The sequence below is a fragment of the Typopeltis vanoorti genome, chromosome 8 (assembly GCF_054136105.1).
Source record: "Typopeltis vanoorti isolate ZY-2024b chromosome 8, IOZ_Tvanoo_1.0, whole genome shotgun sequence".
Classification (NCBI taxonomy): Eukaryota; Metazoa; Arthropoda; class Arachnida; order Uropygi; family Thelyphonidae; genus Typopeltis; species Typopeltis vanoorti.
In genome coordinates, this window is record NC_143556.1 from 3,403,133 (window position 1) to 3,424,175 (window position 21,043).

The 21,043-nt window shown below is 36.7% G+C and overlaps 1 protein-coding gene across 2 annotated transcripts in view; it reads right to left on the reverse strand.

Annotated features, from left to right (window-relative positions):
* LOC150103683 (dehydrogenase/reductase SDR family member 11-like) overlaps positions 1-19,729 on the reverse strand; it is a 99,286-nt gene extending 79,557 nt beyond the window's left edge. Inside the window, exons 1-2 of one of the 2 annotated variants that reach the window (XM_090396492.1) lie at positions 19,446-19,729; positions 5,267-5,461 (exon numbers count right to left, since the gene is read on the reverse strand). In XM_090396492.1, the coding sequence (XP_090252618.1) occupies positions 5,267-5,454 (188 nt within the window). In that variant the 5' untranslated portion in view covers positions 5,455-5,461; positions 19,446-19,729. Of the gene's footprint in view, positions 1-5,266; positions 5,462-19,145; positions 19,231-19,445 lie in introns of those variants that run through there. The other variant, XM_090396493.1, reaches the window with a different exon arrangement.
* Positions 19,730-21,043: the final 1,314 nt, after the last annotated feature.

Here is a 21,043-nt window from a genome sequence, read left to right on the forward strand (position 1 = left end):
CTTACCAGCCTGGTTGGCCAAGTGGTTAGCATATCTGCTATCCAACCAACAAGTAGCCTGTTGGTTGGAGAACAGGTATGCTTACCGCCTTATTTATTGGAAGCCTGAAGTGGCCTGAATGAGTTCCATGTTTGGTCTCTACAGGGTTTCCAGACTAGATAAAAAAGAAAAAATATATAAAAAATTAATAAAAATGGCAAAATTTGCCTACAGTACTATAGTTTTATAAAGGAAAACCGATTGTAATAATTGCTATCTTGCTTTCTTTTGTTAATTTTGTAGATAATACAGGATGATACGATCACAAAATCGAAATAGAATAAGCATAATTCCATATATATTTCACTATGTGCAGATTGTCATAATGCAAATTTTCAAAAAGAAATATTTTTTTAATCACTTGAAATAAGATAAATGGTATAAAAAAATCTCAATGTAATTAATTTTACAAATATAAGTTTACATTGTTGGAATGTAAACTTATATTTGTTTATATTATATTATATTATAAATGCAGTTCTCTAATTGCAATTTCCTGAATCTCCTCTATGGTTTGGAAACAACATCCTTTCAGAGTGGTTTTAAGTTTGGAAAACAGGAAAAAGTCTGCTGGTCAATAGGGTGGAGAATAGCATGGATGGGGCACAAATTCATAATGGATAATGCCTTTCCAATCAAAAACACAACCAACATCACCTTGATCTTTGACCGACTCATCTGTGCTTTTTTTGGTCAAGGAGACCCTTTCCCCAGCCACTGCGACGATTACATCTTGGTTTCTGAAATGTCTCTGTAAAATTTTTACCAAGTTTGCAGCAAAATTTCACAAACACACATTGTTCTTCAAGCTCTTTCAATTGTCACTTTGTCGCTAATCCGACAAACAGCTTGTGCACATACTCACTTCAGCGTATATAATTTAATGACTAATGCTCATAACAGAAATGAGGCAAATGGCAGTTTGTTGTCAAAACCTGCCACTAGGTGCACTCTCTGTGCCATTTGCCATGCTATTTAAAAAGTTCAGCCTTTTTTTTGAACACCCTCATATATATATTGAAAATTTTGGAAAAATGTACATACCTAGTGCAGAAGGAAGATGATCACAATCAAGGAAATTCCTGCCTGATGTACAACACACAGTCCAGTATGAATGTACTCGTAAGTAAATTATATCCAAAACATTGTTAATGGAGGTTGCTGCTGAATCCTGAAGAAACCATCCCAATCTTAACAAAAAATTATTCTTTTATACTCATAAAAATTTTTTCAAAAATGTTTTCATAAAATGGTGTCATCCTTTTATTTATAGGAAACTTGAAAAGATACATCTGTGGTATAGTTATGTAATCCTTAGCTTAATCAAAACACAAAATGTATGATATCAATTTGATAGACTGCCACATGACAAGATGTTCAATAAACTGAAATGGATAACAGACTCGTGAGTTGGATCAGAGACTGGCAGCAGATAGGTATCAGAAAGGTGTATATGAGGTCTGTATTGAGAAGAAGAAAAAAAATCAGCTAATAGCTTTTATTCCATTATAGGGAGTAGGCAAGGCCTCTTTTAACTAGCCCAAGACTCTCACTAATGATAAGTGGCAAATAAGTGCTGCCATCTCTTGGTACCTAACCCTAACAGCATATGTACTTGTTTGAAATAGTGTGGGTTTGGATCAATTTTCTTGAGTTTACAAGAAAAAGTGGTGGAGGAGAAAAAAACCTGCTAGAAATAGATTAACTCAGAAACTGGTTGAAGAAAGGCTTAGAAAAAGTTCCTCCTGTCAGCAACTAGACTTGCATTAGTTGATCTTTAGACAGCCTAGTGCAGAGGATGCACTTCCACTGAGCTACACAGGCCATGTACTGGAACCATTATTGTTCGGTTTGTATATTAATGATATTGGGATGGGTTTAACTGGTGATATAGAAATGTTTGCAGATGATGCAAAATTGGGAAGAACAATGCAAAGTCAAGATGTTATAGTCTTACAGGAGAACTTGAATAGATTGTATGGATGGGAAGGTAAGTGGAACTGTCAATTCAACATTGCGAAATGTAAGGTGTTGAAATTTGGTAAGCAACAGTGAGATGCAAAGTATACACTTGGTGGGGGAAAAAACTTTGAAAGAGGTAGAGGAAATGACAGATTTGGGAGTGGTGGAGGACAAGTACCTGAAATTCATGGGCCACATGGCACAAGTTGTGAAGTCATCACATTATATAATGGAAATGATGTAGAGGGCCTTGATATACAGAAATAAAGAGGTTATGATTCCATTGTATGAAGCCTTGATCCGGCTTAATATGGATTATTCTGCATAGATTTGGTCACAAGTTTTCATGAAGATATGTTAGAAAGGGTGCAGAGAAGATTCTACAAAGGTGGTAGCTGGTCTCTGGAATGTGGAGTATGAGACCAGTTTATGTAATTTTCAAAACCTCATGAATAGGAGGGGGAGTATGATTGAGACATATAAGTTGGTCAGGGGTTGTTATAAGGTTAACATGGAAGAAGCTTTTCATATAATGGGAGAAGTGGATAGAACAAGAGGCAATCCCTGGAAAAAGTTTAAGCAAGATATGAGCAAAAGAGTGAGGAGAAGGCTCTCTGCATAAATAGTGGTTGGAGAGTGGAATGTGCTGCAAATGTAGACACTGAATCAGTTTAAAGCACAGTGTGTACCTTCCATTATGAGTATGTGACAGTGTGTACTTCCCATTATGAGTCTCTGATGCCATGAAGGTCAGATGTTAATAATAATATCTTTTCACAAGTGTGACAAGTTAGGTGGTCAAGGCTAAAGACTCACAAACATCCAAGCCACAGTGGGATTCACAAACACAGTCCTGTTGGTGAGAGAACACAGATGCTATTCAACTGGGGTTCAGCAACAGTATTATTTCAGGCAAAATGTGTGCACTGAGATGCATTTTTGTCTTTATGTTTCTACTCATATCGGAAGTGCTTCTTATGAAGTCAATGCTTTCTCTAAAATCTATCAGCAAATTATAAGATTTATAAAATATTAAAAATTGTTAATGTTTTATATTATGTATATATCAAAGTATATGAATGAAATTGTTAGAAAGTTTGATAACTCGCTTCGGAGTGAGCTTGCAGCCATCCCATGGCAGAACATATTGCAAGGGAAAGATGTTAGCAGTGCTTGGGATAAAATCAGCGGGTATCTGAGGAAAGCAATATCAGATTGTGTCCCCATGGTCAGGAGGTCAAACAAGGCAGGCATTAGATGGATGAGCAGTAGTATCAAGCTTGAACTACAAAAAAAGAAAATGTTATGGAGAATTTACAAGGAGAAGGGCGATCAGGACACCCATGAGCAGTACAAGGCTCAAGCTAGGAAGGTTACCAGCATAGTAAGAAAAGCTAAATCAGATTATGAGAAGACCTTAGCCAAAGAGATCAAGGGTAATCCCAAAGAGTTCTTCCGCTATGTGGCAAGTAAGAGGAAGAATGACTTCGGAAGGATAACCTTAGTGGGTGCTGATGGTATTGAGGTGACAAAATCAGATGTAATAGTCGAGTTACTGAGTGATCACTTCTCAAAAGTCTATCACCCAAGTGAGGATATCTCTATACCTATAGCAATACCTAATGTGAGAATTGAAGCTAAAAAATCAGAGGTATTAAATATATTGCGAAACTTAAATGCAAACACTGCGGTAGGCTTAGATGGAATATCAGCTCGGGTGTTGCGTGAATGTGCAAATGAATTGTCAACCCCTCTTACCTGGATATTTAATTTAAGTTTGAACTCTGGTATGGTCCCTAGGGAGTGGAAGTTAGGCAAAGTGGTTCCTTTGCATAAGGGTGGCTCTAAAACTGCAATATTGAATTACAGACCAATCACCATCTCAGGAGTAGTGGTAAAAGTATTGGAAAAGTTGGTTAAAGACAAAATTCAAGAATGGGTGGATCAGGATATGATACTCTATAGAGGCCAACATGGTTTTGTTAAAGGTAGATCCTGCCTTAGCAATCTATTAACTATTCATAATAGAATAACATCTGAGTTGGACAAAGGAACTGGCTACACAGTGGTACTTATGGATTTTGCTAAGGCTTTTGACAGGATACCCCATAGAACACTGTTACGCAAATTGGAGCAGATGGGAATGGATATTAAATTGGTGATATGGATAGGAGAATGGCTCAGGGAGAGATACCATAAGGTGGTGTATGGAGGAGCCGAGTCCAGAATGAGGCAGGTGACCAGTGGTGTGCCTCAGGGCTCTGTGCTTGGGCCAATGTTGTTTAATTTGTATATAAATGATATAGGAAACGGCTTAAAGGGAGATATTCAGTTGTTTGCTGATGATGCAAAGTTGTGTAGTGCAATAAAAAATCAAGCTGATGTTGAAAGTTTGCAGGAGGATTTAAATAAGCTGGTAAAATGGGCAAAAGAAAATGGATGTCAGTTCAATGTGGAAAAGTGTAAAGTCTTGCATTTTGGGATTAAAAGATTACCAGCTGTGTACTACATAGATGGAAAGGTACTCCAAGAGATTGATGAGGCTAGGGACTTAGGGGTATTGGTAGATAAGGAGATGAAGTTCAGAGGACACATTGCTAAGGTGTCCAAGATTGCACATAGGATTACTTGGTTGTTGAGGAACACACTGACATCCAGAGATAAAGAGGTTATTATTCCCCTTTATAAAGCATTGATACTTCCACATTTGGATTACTGTGCTCAGGTCTGGTCACCTGGATTCCTTGGAGATGAGGAGGCTGTGGAGAGGGTTCAGAGAAGAGTGACCAAGTTGGTGAGTGATATAAAAAATGCTCCCTACATTGATAGATTGAGAGCTTGTGGATTGCAGAGATTGGTTGATAGGCGAAGAAGAGGGGATATGATAGAAACATTCAAATTACTAAAAGGTTTTTATAGGATTGATGCAGGGGAAATGTTTCAGCTGTATGATAGTGATGGAAGAACAAGAGGTCATCTCTGGAAATTAAAGAAGAGTGTGGTTAACAAAGGTGTCAGAACAAGGTTTTTTGCCTGGAGGGTGGTGAATGAGTGGAATTCATTGCCTGACTTTGTTGTGAGCTCTTCATCTGTAAATGAATTCAAGAAGAGATATGACAGATATTGTTTTGCTAGCTTGGGTCTCCCGCGATGAGTCTACTGACTCCATGGGGATACCCGTAATAATAATAATAATAATAATAATAATAATAATAACTCATCCTACCGTTCTAAAAAGACATTTCTACTAATAATATTACTATACCTGAGGGCCAGAAGAGTTCCAGGTCCAGCTTTCACTTCTTTTTCTTCACTAATTTTCTTGATCTTATCTACATCCCGTGCACAGCCAACCACTTTCATACCTTCTCTGACAAGCAGACGACATACTGCAGCACCGATTCCAACTGACGCTCCAGTAACTAAAGCCACACGTCCATTCCAACGCTCCATTTTATTGCTAAAAGAAACAGCACCTATTATCATTATCAGATCACCATTGAGTCCAGTCTCATCATAGAAATATCACTATCAATACAGCTCATCAATACCACATCTTAAATGCATTCATCATCTTAACACTCACTCTCTCAAGCAACACATTCTAATCACTCGGCACTCTCCATCCAGAAAACCTATTTCTCACTCTTCTACTCATACCATCCTTATACAGCTTCCAGAGAGGGCCTCTGTTTGTCCCCTCCCCTATTTCAACTCAATTCTAAGGAAAATCTCAGTGACATTAATCTGGTGATAATCCCTTACCAACTTATATGCCTCAATAATAGACCCATCCTCCTCTTATCCACTACACTGTGCAAATTGCATTTCTTTACTCCATACTCAACATTCCAGAGACCAGAAACTACCTTAGTCAATCATCTCTCTAGACCCCTTCCAATACTGTTATCATTACATGGTGTCTCCATGGAATCTGGAGACTTATTATGGGAGACTCACACTAACTTTTATACACAAAACTATCATACCTCTCCATAATCTCATTCACTGTCAGAGCACACTCGCAACTAATTCTGGCAATCCATTCTACTCATACAATCCCTTACTAACTCATTCTTACACAACTTCCACAAATGAACCTCATTCTGACTATTTGTGATATAGTAAAAAATTTCCTTTGTCAATTTTAAAACTGTTTTAATATCTTATAATATCATATCTCCTCTCTTCTGCATAGCAACTAAACTTTGTAACCCACACACCTTCAACCTATCCTCATAGGGAGTATTCCACAGACCTATCACCAGCTTAGTCACTCATCTCTGAATCCTCTGTACCATCTTCTCATCTCTCTCTCTTCATCCTTCTAAAAACCAGATGACTATATACATGCACAGCAATCTATATACAGCCTAAAAGGCATTATACAAATGAACAATAATTATAATTTGTTCTGTTTTGTATATAATCAAGAATTCTTATTGAGGTTTTATATGCGCTATCCCAAATGCGAGAACAATATGCTAAGGTCATTCTGATTTGGGATTCATAGTGTTAGGAGTTAAATGGAAGAGAAAAAGTGTTTTGAATGAAAAAGATGGACAAGCTGCATAAAGGCTTGCTTCCATGCTGAGTCTCGTAGACAGGCTTATACATTGGTTATGCATTATTAAAACACTTAAGGAATTGAACAACGTAGTTAAGGATATAAATTAAATTATACATCAATAAATACTTTCCGATATTTTGGCAACGTCACGTTGCCATCTTCTAAAGGAACTTACAAAAAAAGGCACGTGCACGTAGGCACTACAACACAGTAACTTGGAATGAAGAGATGAAGCTATTGTTCTCCTAAAAGTCCTGATGGTGCCCTCTAGCGGGCTAATAGGTGTTCTTGGCAATTGGCTGAAGGTCTGCTGATGTAAGCTTCCCAAATTTGGGGCAGTTGCATACAACCAAATTTGTTGAGGTTGGAGAATTTCTTAGGGCTGAAGCTGATTCCATAAATAGTCTTTCGAATTTGTATTTGCTACGGTAGATGTCAGATGAGTATGACTGCTTATATAAGCAATACAGGAGATGAGTGTTAAATCTCAGGCTTGATAAATTATTCAAAATTCTACTCATCATGAAAAAAAATGTACTTGCCCAAGACTCCTATTTGTTTTAATGATGTGTGTCCATAAGTCAGTAGGACTTCTATAAAATGATCAGTGGTGATGCATCTCTATTTTTGAAGTTAAAAATATTTTGTCAAAAAGTTATTTTTTATTGCATAAAAAAAATTCTGTTTGATCCATCTTGCAGCTACTTACAAGCTGGCAAAATCTACTCACCATGGGCAAGTGGATTTATCGAGCCTTGTTAATTCCAGACTACAACTGGAGAGATACTATTTAGAAGTGAGGCTTATTATTATTATTTTGGTAACCTCCATGGAGTAAACAGACTCATTGTGGGAGGCCCACTCAACCAATCACATGTCCATCATAATGAGCTTTGAAGTTATTTACACTACCTGAATTCACAATGCATTCTAGCAATGCATTTCACTCACTAACAACTCTCCACGTAAAAAATCTCTACTCCTCACACCCTTCTTCACCACATCTTTACACAACAGAATCCCTTAACTAACTTGAAGGTCTCTATCATATCTCCTCTTTACCTCCTATCCACCAACCTCGGTAATCCACATTCCCTCAAATGCTCTTCATAACCAACACTTCAGATTCCTGATATCACTTTGGTAATTCATCTTTGGATCCTCTCTAGTGTTTCCACATCACAATGAAAACTGGGTGACCATATCTGAGCACAATATGTCCATATGTGGTCTGACCAATGCCTTATATAGAGGCACCACCACCTCCTTATCTCTACGTGTTAATGTTATGGAGAATGTACAAGGAGAAATGCGATCAGTACACCCATGAGCAGTACAAGGCTCAAGCTAGGAAGGTTACCAACATAGTAAGAAAAGCTAAATCAGATTATGAGAAGAACTTAACCAATGAGATCAAGAGTAATCCCAAAGATTTCTTCTGATATGTAGCATGTAAAAGGAAGAATGACTTCGGAAGAATGACTTTAGTGCGTGCTGATGGTATTGAGGTGACAAAATCGGACGTAATAGTTAAGTTACTGAGTGATCACTTTTCAAAGTCTGTTACCCAAGTGAGGATATCTCTGTACCTATAGCAATAACTAATGTGAGAATTGAAGTTAAGAAATCAGAGGTATTTAATATATTGCAAAATTTAAATGCTGTAGGTTTAGATAGAATATCAGCTTGGGTGTTGCGTGAATGTGCAAAGGAATTGTCAACCCCTCTTACTTGGATATTTAACTTAAGTTTGAACTCTGGTATGGTCCCCAGGGAGCGGAAGTTAGGCAAAGTGGTTCCTATGCATAAAGGTGGCTCTAAAACTGTGGTAGTTAATTATAGACCAATCATCATCTCAGGAGTAGTGGTAAAAGTATTGGAAAAGTTGGTTAAAGACAAATTTCAAGAATGGATGGATCAGGATATGATACTCTGTAGAGGCCAACATGGTTTTGTTAAAGGTAGATCCTGCCTTAGCAATCTATTAACTTTTTATAATAGAATGACATCTGAGTTGGACAAAGGAACTGGCTACACACACAGTGGTACTTCTGGATTTTGCTAAGGCCTTTGACAGGATGCCCCCATGGAATACTGTTATGCAAATTGGAGCAGATGGGAATAGATACTAAATTGGTGATATGGATAGGAGAATGGCTCAGGGAGAGATACCAGAAGGTGGTGTATGCCGAGTCCAGGATGAGGCAGGTGACCAGTGGTGTGCCTCAGGGCTCTGTGCTTGGGACATTGTTGCTTAATTTGTATATAAATGATATAGGAAATGGCTTAAAGGGAAATATTCAGTTGTTTGCTGATGATGCAAAGTTGTGTAGTGCAATAAAAAATCAAGCTGATGTTGAAAGTTTGCAGGAGGATTTAAATAAGCTGGTAAAATGGGCAAAAGACAATGGATGTCAGTTCAATGTGGAAAAGTGTAAAGTCATGCATTTTGGGATTAAAAGATTACCAGCTGTGTACTACATCAATGGAAAGGTACTCCAAGAGATTGATGAGTCTAGGGACTTAGGAGTATTGGTAGATAGGGAGATGAAGTTCAGAGGACACATTGCTAAGGTGTCCAAGATTGCACATAGGATTACTTGGTTGTTGAGGAACACACTGACATCCAGAGATAAAGAGGTTATTATTCCCCTTTATAAAGCGTTGATACTTCCACATTTGAATTACTGTGCTCAGGTCTGGTCACCTGGATTCTTTGGAGATGAGAAGGCTGTGGAAAGGGTTCAGAGAAGAGTGACTTAAGTTGATGAGTGATGTAAAAAATGCTCCCTACATTGATAGATTGCAGAGGTTGGTTGATAGGCAGAGAAGAGTGGATATGATAGAAACATTTAAATTACTGAAAGGTTTTTATAGGATTGATGCAGGGGAAATGTTTCAGCTGTGTGATAGTGATGGAAGAACAAGAGGTCATCGCTGGAAATTAAAGAAGAGTGTGGTTAACAAGGGTGTGAGAACAAGGTTTTTTGCCTGGAGGGTGGTGAATGAGTGGAATTCATTGCCTGACTTAGTTGTAAGTTCTTCGTCTGTAAATGAATTCAAGAAGAGATATGACAGATATTGTTTTGCTAGTTTGGGTCTCCTGCGATAGTCTACTGACTCCATTGAGATACCCGTAATAATAATAAAATAATAATAATAAATAATAAATATACTTTTTATCATAACAGCAATGCAGTGTACAGTCTTTGCAATACTTGCAATGTGCCCTCAGAATTTCTGTTCACTGTCTACCATCACTCCAAGATCCCAAATCTCATTCACTTCCTGAAATACATCTCCACCAATAACAGCACATAACCTTATATCTCTGTATCCCAAAGTGTAACACCCTGCATTTATTAATATTACAACTGCAATCTCACTCACTTGTCGAAGCTAAAAGTGTATTCAAATCTTCCTGTAGAGAATTAATATCAGCACTATTCCTGATAGTTCTACCTAACTTTGCACCAGCAGCAAACATTTGAAGATCCTTAGTAAATCCAAATAAAATATCATTAACAAATAAGTTAACAGTAAGGCCCCAAGAACAGAACCCTGAGGCATGCCACTGGTTCACCTTCCTTTTCTGAGACACTGAAAGTATTATTAGTATCAGGACTATTCAGGATTTTTTTTTTTTCTGGTAAAAGATCAGAGTCCTGAAGAATTCATGTATTCCATGAGCAGTTCAGGATATTGTTTTTTTAGATGATTTGCCTGAGAATTGAAGAAGAAAAAAAAACGGATGCAAAGAGATCAGCTCTATCTTTGGGAAATGTTACCATGGTATCATCAGGAGGTAAGAGAAAGGTGGTAACAAGCAAGAGCAGAAGAAAGTTATGCCAAACAGCCTCAGCAAGAGACCAAAAGGCTCTACTGCCAGTTGAACATGATGCAAGCTTATTGCATTTGGCTCTTACAAAGTCTGCTTTGGATTTCTTGATAATTTTCTGATACTATTATTACCTTAAGACCCCATGGAATCAAAAACTTCTAGTAGATCCTTTTGTAATACACACAGCTCATAATACCATTTTCTCTACTCTTTATAGTTCATCCCAACTTTGCATCATCTGCAAACAACTGAATATCCCCATCCAAATCTTTGCTAATATCATTAACATACAGGTTAAACAGCAATGGTCATAAAACAGACCCCTGAGGCACACTACTAGTGACTTTCCTCTTCTGTGACATCAGTGGAATCAGTGTTATACCTTAGGATGTATTGCAGATTGTGTGAAAAGTCTCAAGAATCATTGGATATATGCTATAGTTTTTATCATGGACTACAAATGCATATTTTTTTTTTAGAGAACCAGAACTTGGGCACAGGTCAGAGATTTGTAGTTGGGTGGGAAATAAAAGTCTTAATTCCAGTAAGAATTATTTCAGTTATTTCGTTAGAGTAGGTCATTGGATCAGGTCAGAAATGGTAATCAGTGTAGAAATTCCGGAGGTCATCTACTTGGCACTGTTTTAGTATATAGGGTACAAAGCTGACATTGAGATTAGGTGGGAGAAGATCAATTCATAGAAAAGGAAAGGTAAATAAGTTTATGGTCAGAGCTGCTAAGAAGAGAGCAAATATCTGCAGGCATTTGGAGGGAGAGCTGACTAAGAAAAGGTCAAGAGTGTCAGAAGAATGGTGAGAATCATCTGGTCTTCTAGTTAACAGATTAATTTGTGTTAGATCATGAGAAAATTCAGTACCAATACCCCAAGTGTAGGAAACACTTAGGAAATTTGGAGTGGATGAACCACCATCTGATAAACATCTGTGATGCAGTCCAGGAAACAGTCAAAGTTGGATGGCAGTTTCAGAAAAATTTAGAAAAACAAACAAAGGGATGTGGTGTGCGTCCAAACCTTTTTTAAAATTACTTACAAAATGTAATTAGAAAATGAGATTCTCGGATACATCTGTTGAGGAATGGGTGTTCCAGTTGGTGGGGGGGGGCACACTGTTTACTTTTTTTGCCAACAACCAGATGATAATAGCCCAAGGTAAAGATGATGCAGTATATAGGACCTAAACTTTAGAAACAGAAAAACTAGAAGATTTAATGATGCACCTTCAAAAAACAGAATGTCTGACGATAGCAGGAGATAGATATGATATAAACTCTGTTGAAAACTTTAAATATTTGGGGACAATATCGCTTAAATCTAGCACTTGTGAGAAAGATGTGGATCATCATAAGTTAAGTGAGAAGAGCATTGCATATGATCAACAGAGTCGAGAATTACATGAAAAAACTATTGAGTCATAAATGAGAGTATTTTGATATATGGAGGGATGAAAAATGACAACTAATCACGAGCAGCAACAAAGGCTATGTGCAATAGAAATGGATAGCCTAAAAATGGGGATATCATATCTCTAGTACCCAGTGAATTCAGAGTGAAATTATCAGAGAATGGATGCATCTGCAAGACTCTGGGAAAGAAAGATTGCAGGGAGAAACTTTACAGTGGTGTGGTCATGTTTTTTGGCATCCTTCTAACAGGATGCCAAAAAATAAAAAATAGTATTTGTTTGGTCTCCTCCAGGCAGAAGAAAATGCAAGAAACGCCGAGCAATGAGGAATGGTACGAGCCATGGGAAAAAAGAATTTTGATGACAATTTACAGGTGGACAGGAAAACTGGGAACCAGTCAACAATAAAAGGCAACTGGTGATAAGTGAAGAAATAGAAAATTGCTATAGCATGATCTCTCCTTCACAAAGCTATGTTGTCCTCTATAGAGGAAAATATTCCTATCCTCAACTTTTCCAAACCTCACTCACCACTTCTGAGATACTAGAAGTGTTAGTTTACCATCACAGAGGATAGAGAAAATAGAATGGGGGGGGGGGGGAAGAGTGCTATTGAAGATAGCTGATGAACAGAAGTTCAACTGCAGAGCAGTGAAAATATCATATTTGAGGGTATCTGTGTGAGAATGAGGCCAGCAGAACAAAATATACAGTTGGATGCTGCTATAGACCAGGGAATGGAAAAGATGATAGAGATAGCATGCAATGACAATTAGACTCAAGGAGTAGAGGACAGGTAATTATTATGGGTGATTTCAATTATGGGAATATAGATTTGAAGGAGGAGAGGACACATGGGAGGAAGGAAATGGAGTTTATGCAGTTACTAAGGGATAATTACTTGAGACAGCATCTAATGGAATATACTAGGGGTTCGAACATGCTATATCTGGTAATTGCATCTGAACATTTGTCTGTAATGAATATGATCACGTTGTTACCAATTGGTGAGAGCGATCATACAGTCTTGACCTGGGAGGTGGCTAAATGTGTGGAATTTTCAGAGTGGGTATATATATGGAATTATAGAGCTGGTAGGTATGACAAGTTTAGGAGATTGCTTGGATCAGTGCCATGGCATATGAAACTACAAAGGCTGGATGTGCATGGGAAGTGGTAAAGGAGTGTGTGAGGGAGGTAATGGCAGACTGCATACCTAGAGTCAGGAGAGTAAATCAAGTGGGAATTAAATGGATGAATATGATCATTAAGCTGGAGCTGAAAAAAAAAAATGTGGAGGGAATTTAAAGCAAAAGGTGACCTGCAGGCACGTGAACAGTACAAGGCACAAGCCAGAAAGGTAACCAGTGTGGAAAGAAAGGCAAAAGCAGATTATGAAAGGAAGTTAGCAATGCAGACTAAAGAGAATCCCAAACAGTTCTTTCGATATGCTGCAAGTAAAAGAAAGAATGCATATGGAAAAATTATTTTAATGAATGCCGATGGTAGGGAGGTAACTGAATCAGTCAAAATAGTAGAATTACTAAGTGAATACTTTGCAAGATCCAGGTGGTGATATCGCAAGAAAGAGTCAAAGGCTTATACGAGAACTGAGGTAATGAAATGGAGGTGCATAGCATATTACAGAACCTTAATGTGAATACAGCTGTGGGATTGGATGGTATACCAGCTTCAGTTTTATGTGAAGCAGTGAGGGAATTGTCAGTGCCCTTGACCACATTGTTTAATCGAATTGTCAGCTCTGGGTTAGTCTCAAGGATGTGGAAAGAGGGGAAAATAGTTCCATTGTATAAAGGCAGCTCCAAGACTGATGTAGCAACTTACCAACCAATCAGCATATCAGGAGTTGTTGTCCAAGTATTGGAGAAAGTTGGTCAAAAATTGGTCAAGAGCAAAATACGGGAATGGATAGATGGGATACTGTATGGGAGGGGAGCAGCATGGCTTTGTAAAGGGGTAGGTCATGCCTCAATAACTTGTTCACGTTTTATAATACAGGGACAGCTGAGTTGGATAAAGGTAATGGATTTACAGTGATACTGCTGGACATGGAGATGAATATAAGGTTGGTGAGATGGATAGAAGGATGACTGATGGAGAGACATCAGAGAGTAGTTTATTCAGGAATAGAGACCAAAAGAAGGCCTGTAACTAGTGACATGCCACAGGGTTATGTTCTTGGGCCACTACTGTTTAATTCATTCATTAATGATATAGGAAAGGATCTGAAGGGAACTGTTCAGTTGTTTGCTGAATGATGCAAAATTGGGTAGAGCAATAGTACAGGTGATGTCAAAATTTTGCAGGATGATCTGGATAGATTGGCAGATTGGGCAAAGGAGAATGGATGGGATGGAAAAGATTAAGCTGTATACCGCATGGGCGGAACTATACTTCAGGAAATTGATGAAGCCAGAGACGTGAGAGTGTTGGTAGGGAGTTGAAGTTTAGGAGCACATAGCTAAAGCAGCTGATCAGATCACCTGGTCTGAAGAATAGTTTGATGAGCAGAGATAAGCGGGTTATTGCTCCTCTTTATTGAGCCTTGATAAGACCCATCTTAACTACTGCTCGCAGATCTGGGAATTTCTTGGTGATGAGGAGGAGGTGGAGAGGATCCAAGGTGAGTAACCAAGATGGTAGGCAGTCTATGGAATGAACCTTATGAGAACAAGTTGAAGATTTGTGAGTTACAGAAACTGGTTGATAGGTGGTAAAGGAGTGACTTGATTGAGATATACAAATTACTGAAGGGTTTTTATTATTATTATTACATCACACCCCCAGGGAGTCCAAAGACTCATTGAGGGAGGGTATCTACTCTACAGCTCTTCGTCTCACTACTCCACCAACCTTCATCATCTACCACCACTGCCATTTACTGCCAACTGCCACCACTAGTACTTTCACAGACATCCATGCCCAAGGCGGGATTCGAACCCGCAGCCTTTTGGCTGGAGAGCAGATACACTAACCAGGCCGGCAAGATTTTTACAAGATTAATTCAGAGGAAAATTTTCAGAACAGGTCTGGTTGTGGCAGAACTAGGGACCATCAATGGAAACTGAGTAAAGGTATTAGCAAGCGTGTTAAAACTATGTTTTTTGCTTCGAGTCGTGAGTGAGTGGAACAGGTTGTCAGAATCTGTTGTGGGTGCCATGACTGTGAATGAGTTCAAAGCAAAGTATGATGGATACTGTGCAAATGTTGGATAGTTCTTCACGTGATGTTTAGGGCCTCCCTCGATGAGTCTAAGGACTCCTTGAAGTTGCCTGTAATAATAATCACCTATGCAGTGTTAACATCCTTATTTTCTTATATTATGCCACTGCTCCAAGCTTCCCTTATGTGTGTTATATCCAACTCTGTAGTTCCATATTAACCAAAAATTCCACATGTTTGTCTGCCTCCCAGATAAACACACCATAATTACTCTGCAACCAAAGGTAAAATGGCAACTCTGGATATGATCATGAGCAAAATACTCCAAATCACCACATCCAACACTCAAACTCTATTCCTTCCATGTGTCGTTTTAGGTAATACTCTCGGAAGTCGTATGAATTTAATTTCCTTTTCTCCAAATGTTATTTTCTCTTTTCAATCTATATTATTATTATTAGACACCTCCAAGGTTTCATCACAACAAAGCACTCAATGCAACTCACTCAATTCTCCATCTGCACAAAACGCTATCCGCATACCAATAGTATTTGTCGCTGTAAATTAATTGTTCCTTAGCCAACTGACCCGTATACGAATGAAAAAATGGAGTTCGGGAAGTAAAACTCCTGCCACCTCTGTGTGAGATCACTTATCTTCAAATAAGTATTAATTAAAGTACTTCATCATCTACTCTCAGGGGACCCTGTAACCCCTAGAGAGCGCGTCCCCTGGGTGGCGGATAGGGGAGCCCACCATGTGTGTGTGTATATATATATATATGGTGGGGTGGTCCGAATATACTGAATAAGGACTCATGGGCCATAAGGAGCAATCATCTTGATTGTAAGGGAAGTGGCACTCCCATGGACCCCTAGCTGGATCTATCCTCTCCTTCTTCTACTTTGAGGAAGACCCACTTACTTTAATCTTTCCTATAAGGCCTTATCAGCCAACTCTTCTTACTTTATGACCCTTGTGCTATTAGAGTACTCGAGGGCCATGGGGTCTTTTCATTTCTGGCCTTACAACTATGTCCTCTCTATAAACCTTACTATATTTCTTCTATAATCTACCCTTTCCCCTTCAATATACCCTATTCCTCCTATGGGTTTAAATTCGGAAGAAGGCGAGTTCAGAAGCCTTAAGGTAGCAGCCCTACCACTGAACTATTCCATCGTCAGCCTAGTCCCCTGACATGGAGAACATAACCATACTTGTAAGCTGACAGAAAAAGATAATCGGATTGAATCTATGGGAAACGACCCTGGAATGGAAAAGGGAAAACGAAAATGGAAACGACAAAATATAATACACATAGCAAACTGGAATGTAAGAGGAATAGCATATAAAGAAATAGAATTAGACCAGTTATTAAATGAAAGAAATTTTAAAATAGCAGTAATCACTGAAACAAAAAAGAAATTAAAAGGAACTATGAGAACTGAAAATTTTAATGTGATATACAGTGGAGTCGACAGAGACCAAAGAGCACAAGCAGGAGTCATGATTTGGATTCATAACTCCCTTTCAAAACAGTTAAAACATTATAAATTATGGAATGAAAGAATAATAGAAGCTAGAATAAAAATAGATAGAGGCTATTTAACAATAATTGGTTTATATGCCCCAGAAGAAGGAAGAGAACAGGATAATACTGATTTTTATAATCAGCTACAAAACATATATAATAAAATAAATAAAAATGATACATAATTTTAGCAGGAGACTTAAATGCAAGAATTGGAAACACGAAAATTAATAATAATATAGGAATACATGGAGAACACACTCTAAACAGAAATGGTAAAAAATTGATTCACTTTGTAGTTTATAATAACCTAAAAATAATGAATTCCTTCTATAAACATAAAGACATACATAAATATACTTGGGCAGCAAGAGGATGGAAATCAATATTAGATTACTTCATATTAAATGAAAAGACATCAAAATTTTCACTAGATGTTAGAGTTCACAGTATAAAATAAGCAGTGACCACTTCCTTGTTAAAATAAAATTAAGATTACCACCTAAATGGCTACAAGTAACAAGAACAGAAAGAAAAATTGAAACATTTGTTTATAAAACTAGACTACTGAATGACACAAATGTACAATGGCTATATGAACAAAGAATTAACCAGTATCTAGATAAAATAAAACAAAATGAAGAAACAGAAATAGAATGGCTTAATATAAAAACGATACTAAATGCAGCAGCAAATGAAAGCTTAGGAAAGACCAAAAAATTCAATAAAAGAAAAAAACTGAAGATCTGGGATGATACAATCAAAGAAATAATCAAAAAGAAAAAAGAAGCCTATCACAAATGGTTAAGCAGTAAAAGATTAGAAGATGAAATAGAATATAAAAGAATAAGAGCCATAGCTAAAAGAGAAGTCAGAAAAAGACATAGAGAATCATGGAATAAATTTGTTTCTAATTTAGAACATGATTTATATAAAATAAGACTTTTATAAAATAAGAGATTTTGAAACACCTAAATGCAGATACTAAAGAAAACCTAAAATTAAACACTGAATTGAAATTAGAAGAATTTCTAAATTACTACACAGAACTGTGGACAGACAAATATTTTAAAAAAGACAACTGGCAAACAATTAACGAAAATGAAAAGGAAATAACTGAAGAAGAATTGGAAATCAGCCTGAAAGAAACAAGAAACGGAAAATCATCTGGAGAATATAAGCTAGGCTCAGAACTATATAAATATGCAGGAACAAGATTCAAAGGAAGACTTATTATTTTTAAATAAAATTTACTCAACTGGTATGCCCCCAATTGAATGGAAAAAAAGCAATGTGATTCCTATCTTTAAGAAAGGTAATAGAGATGACCCTAAAAACTATAGAGGTATCAGTATACTAAATTCATGTTACAAAATATACAGCAGAATCTTAAATAACAAACTAATGAAATATTCCGAAAACTTTATTCTAGAGGTACAAAATGGATTTAGAAAAGGACGATCATGTATAGACCCAGCCTTCTGCCTAAAATTAATAATAGAGAAAAGAAGAGAATATAATTTAGAAACACATATTGCATTTATTGACTTTGAAAAAGCATTTGACAAAGTTAAAAGAAACATATTATTTAACATATTAAAAGAAAGACAAATCCAAAATAATATCCTAAAAGCTGTCACAAGTATATATGAAAATAATCAAATACAAATAAGATTAAATCATGAGCTATCATATACAATAGAGATAAACCAAGGGGTCCGACAGGGATGTCCCTCTCAGCAACTCTTTTTAATATCTACTTAAATGAAATAATAATAAAATGGAGTAAAAATTTACATCAAGGAATTAAACTTTCACCTACAGTTAACTTAAACACTCTCCTCTTTGCAGACGACCAAATAATAATTAAAATTCTGAAGATAACTTACAGAAAGCTATTTTAAATCTAAATGAGATATCCAAAGATTATGGTATGATAATATCAACGGAAAAATCAAAAACTATGGCCTTTAAAGGACAAGATCCAGCAAGAACTAAAATAGTATTAGATAACAAGATCTTAGAACAGGTGAATTCATTTAACTACCTAGGATGTATGATCACTTATGAAAATGAAAAAGATATAAACATAAAAATTGCAAAATATTTAAAAATAACAGGTGTAATTAACTCTATATTTAAACCAAACCTAGTTCAAAAACAAACCAGGCTAAAAGTATACAATACATTAGCCCTACCGGTCTTAATGTATGGAAGCGAAATCTGGACAATAAAACAAAAAGACAAACAAAGATTAACAACAGCAGAAATGAAGTTTATGAGAAAAACTGCAAAGTATACCCTATTTGATCACAAAAGAAACGAAGATATTATGAAAGAATTAAACCAAGAACCAGTAATTGAAAAAATTAAAAAATATAAACATAGATGGATGAAACACACTCAAAGAATGAAAACAGAAAGATTACCAAAACAAGCCTTAAAGTACAAGCCATTAGGAAAAAGAAAACCAGGACGTCCTCTTAAACGATGACTTCTAAGGCGGGAAAAGGCCATACCAGGCCTAAATCCTTGATACGTATGATGATGATGATGATGACTTCTTCATCTGGAGATGACTCCAGTTAACTCACTTTTAATTGAAAAGCCTTTGAATATATTCCTGTCGTACCGTACTACATCGGGAATCGAAAACAAGTTTTTCCAGCTAAATCACGTGCCCACAGCTGATAACATTAGGAGGTAACCACACGAGAAGCACCTGTTGATTCCAGTGATATTAATGATTTATTACTGTCACTACTATTATTAATACTGAATTATTATAAACCTTCACCCTCTCTGTCAAAAACGATTTTTTTCCCTTAGATTACTCTTCGTAAAATAATTCCTAGCTTCTTATTCAGTATTAAAAGAAATCAACATTCACTTACCCTTTAGAACACAGCAAAACGATAGCTCTACTACTATGCCAGAACAGGTTATGTAGTTACCTAATCTGTTGGTACTTCTAAAACTTATGAAATAAGTGGCTTATCTATCACCTTTCATACAAAAGCAACGGGGCCGACCTTGAACACGTGCTGTCAATCATGGCAGTGTTGTTTCGGTACTTCCTGTTTTTGTCCCAGAATCCAGTAACTTTCAGCTCTTCGCTTCAGCACACACTTATTATTCCGGAATGACCACTAGTGACGATGTCTCTGAAGGTTATACACCATCGCTTGAAGTGCTATTGCGAAGAAGAGATTTTACTATAATTTATTACAGTATTAGAAATATTATTTATAACATTTATATTATATCGCCTCAGAAGAGAAAATAATAATGATTACATACTTGGGAAAAATGATTAAAAACCTAGCTTATAAAATTGCTTGGTATCTTTAACATAATATATACCCAAGTGAAAAAAACTTTCTATATATGTTAAAGATACCAAGCTATTTTAATCCTGGTTTTACTCCACTTCCCAAGATTATACCCAAGGTAAAAAAATACTTTATATATATATATATATATATATATATATATATATATATATATATATATATATATATATATATATATATATATATATATATATATATATATATATATATATATATATACACACACAGTATATATTATTAAAAAGTTTTAATGACTGATACCGAGAGATAAAGAGATGACATGGCTAAAAAATACAAACTTATTTATTACTGACCATTACAAAAAACAAACTACATTAGAGCCTACCAGTTTCGCTAGCAAACTGTCTGGCTTTTTCAAGGCGGAGACATAAAAACTAGTAAATGCAAATTGAAAGGAACATAAAAAACGTTGTAAATCAACTAAGTAGCAAAGGTTACACGTTCGCGTGACAGAGAGGACTTATTGTTCTTATTCATTATCACGCATGCGTGTTTGTTGTAAACGTGTAATGTGATTACTAGCTAGCTGTAGTTCAGATTGATTTAGAGAGAGGATCAGGTTTTTCCACGAACTGTTTAGGATTGCACCCTGATTTCTGTTGAGGTTTCCACCGGTTATTAACACTATCGTGGCTTCCTTGAATAAACGATGTCTGTAGTCGTCATCCAGATATGGCATGGAGCTGTTTTGCCACCCTATCGTGTGGTCAGATGTACAGCAATGATGTGCTAAGCCGGAAGAGATACTTCTGTTGTGGTTTACATCCCCAACATGTTCTTTTTGTCTGATTTCTAAACTCCACGAAGTTTGTCCGATGTAGGCAAGACCACAGGAGCAAGGAATGTAATATATTCCTGGATATTTGTAGAAAGGCACCTTATCTTTTGGGGATCCTAAAACTTGTCTGATGCCGGTGGTTGGTTTGAAGACCACTCTGATGTCGTAGGCTCTTAGTATTCTGGCTATTTGATAAGAAATTGACTTGATGAAAGGGATCACTATGGTAGAAATGTGCTGGGAGCCTGATTCTTCTTGTCTGGGGTTGTCACCGTATAGATATTTTTTGATGATGTTTTGAGGATATCAATTTTTTGATAATGTGCTGGCTATTAGTGAG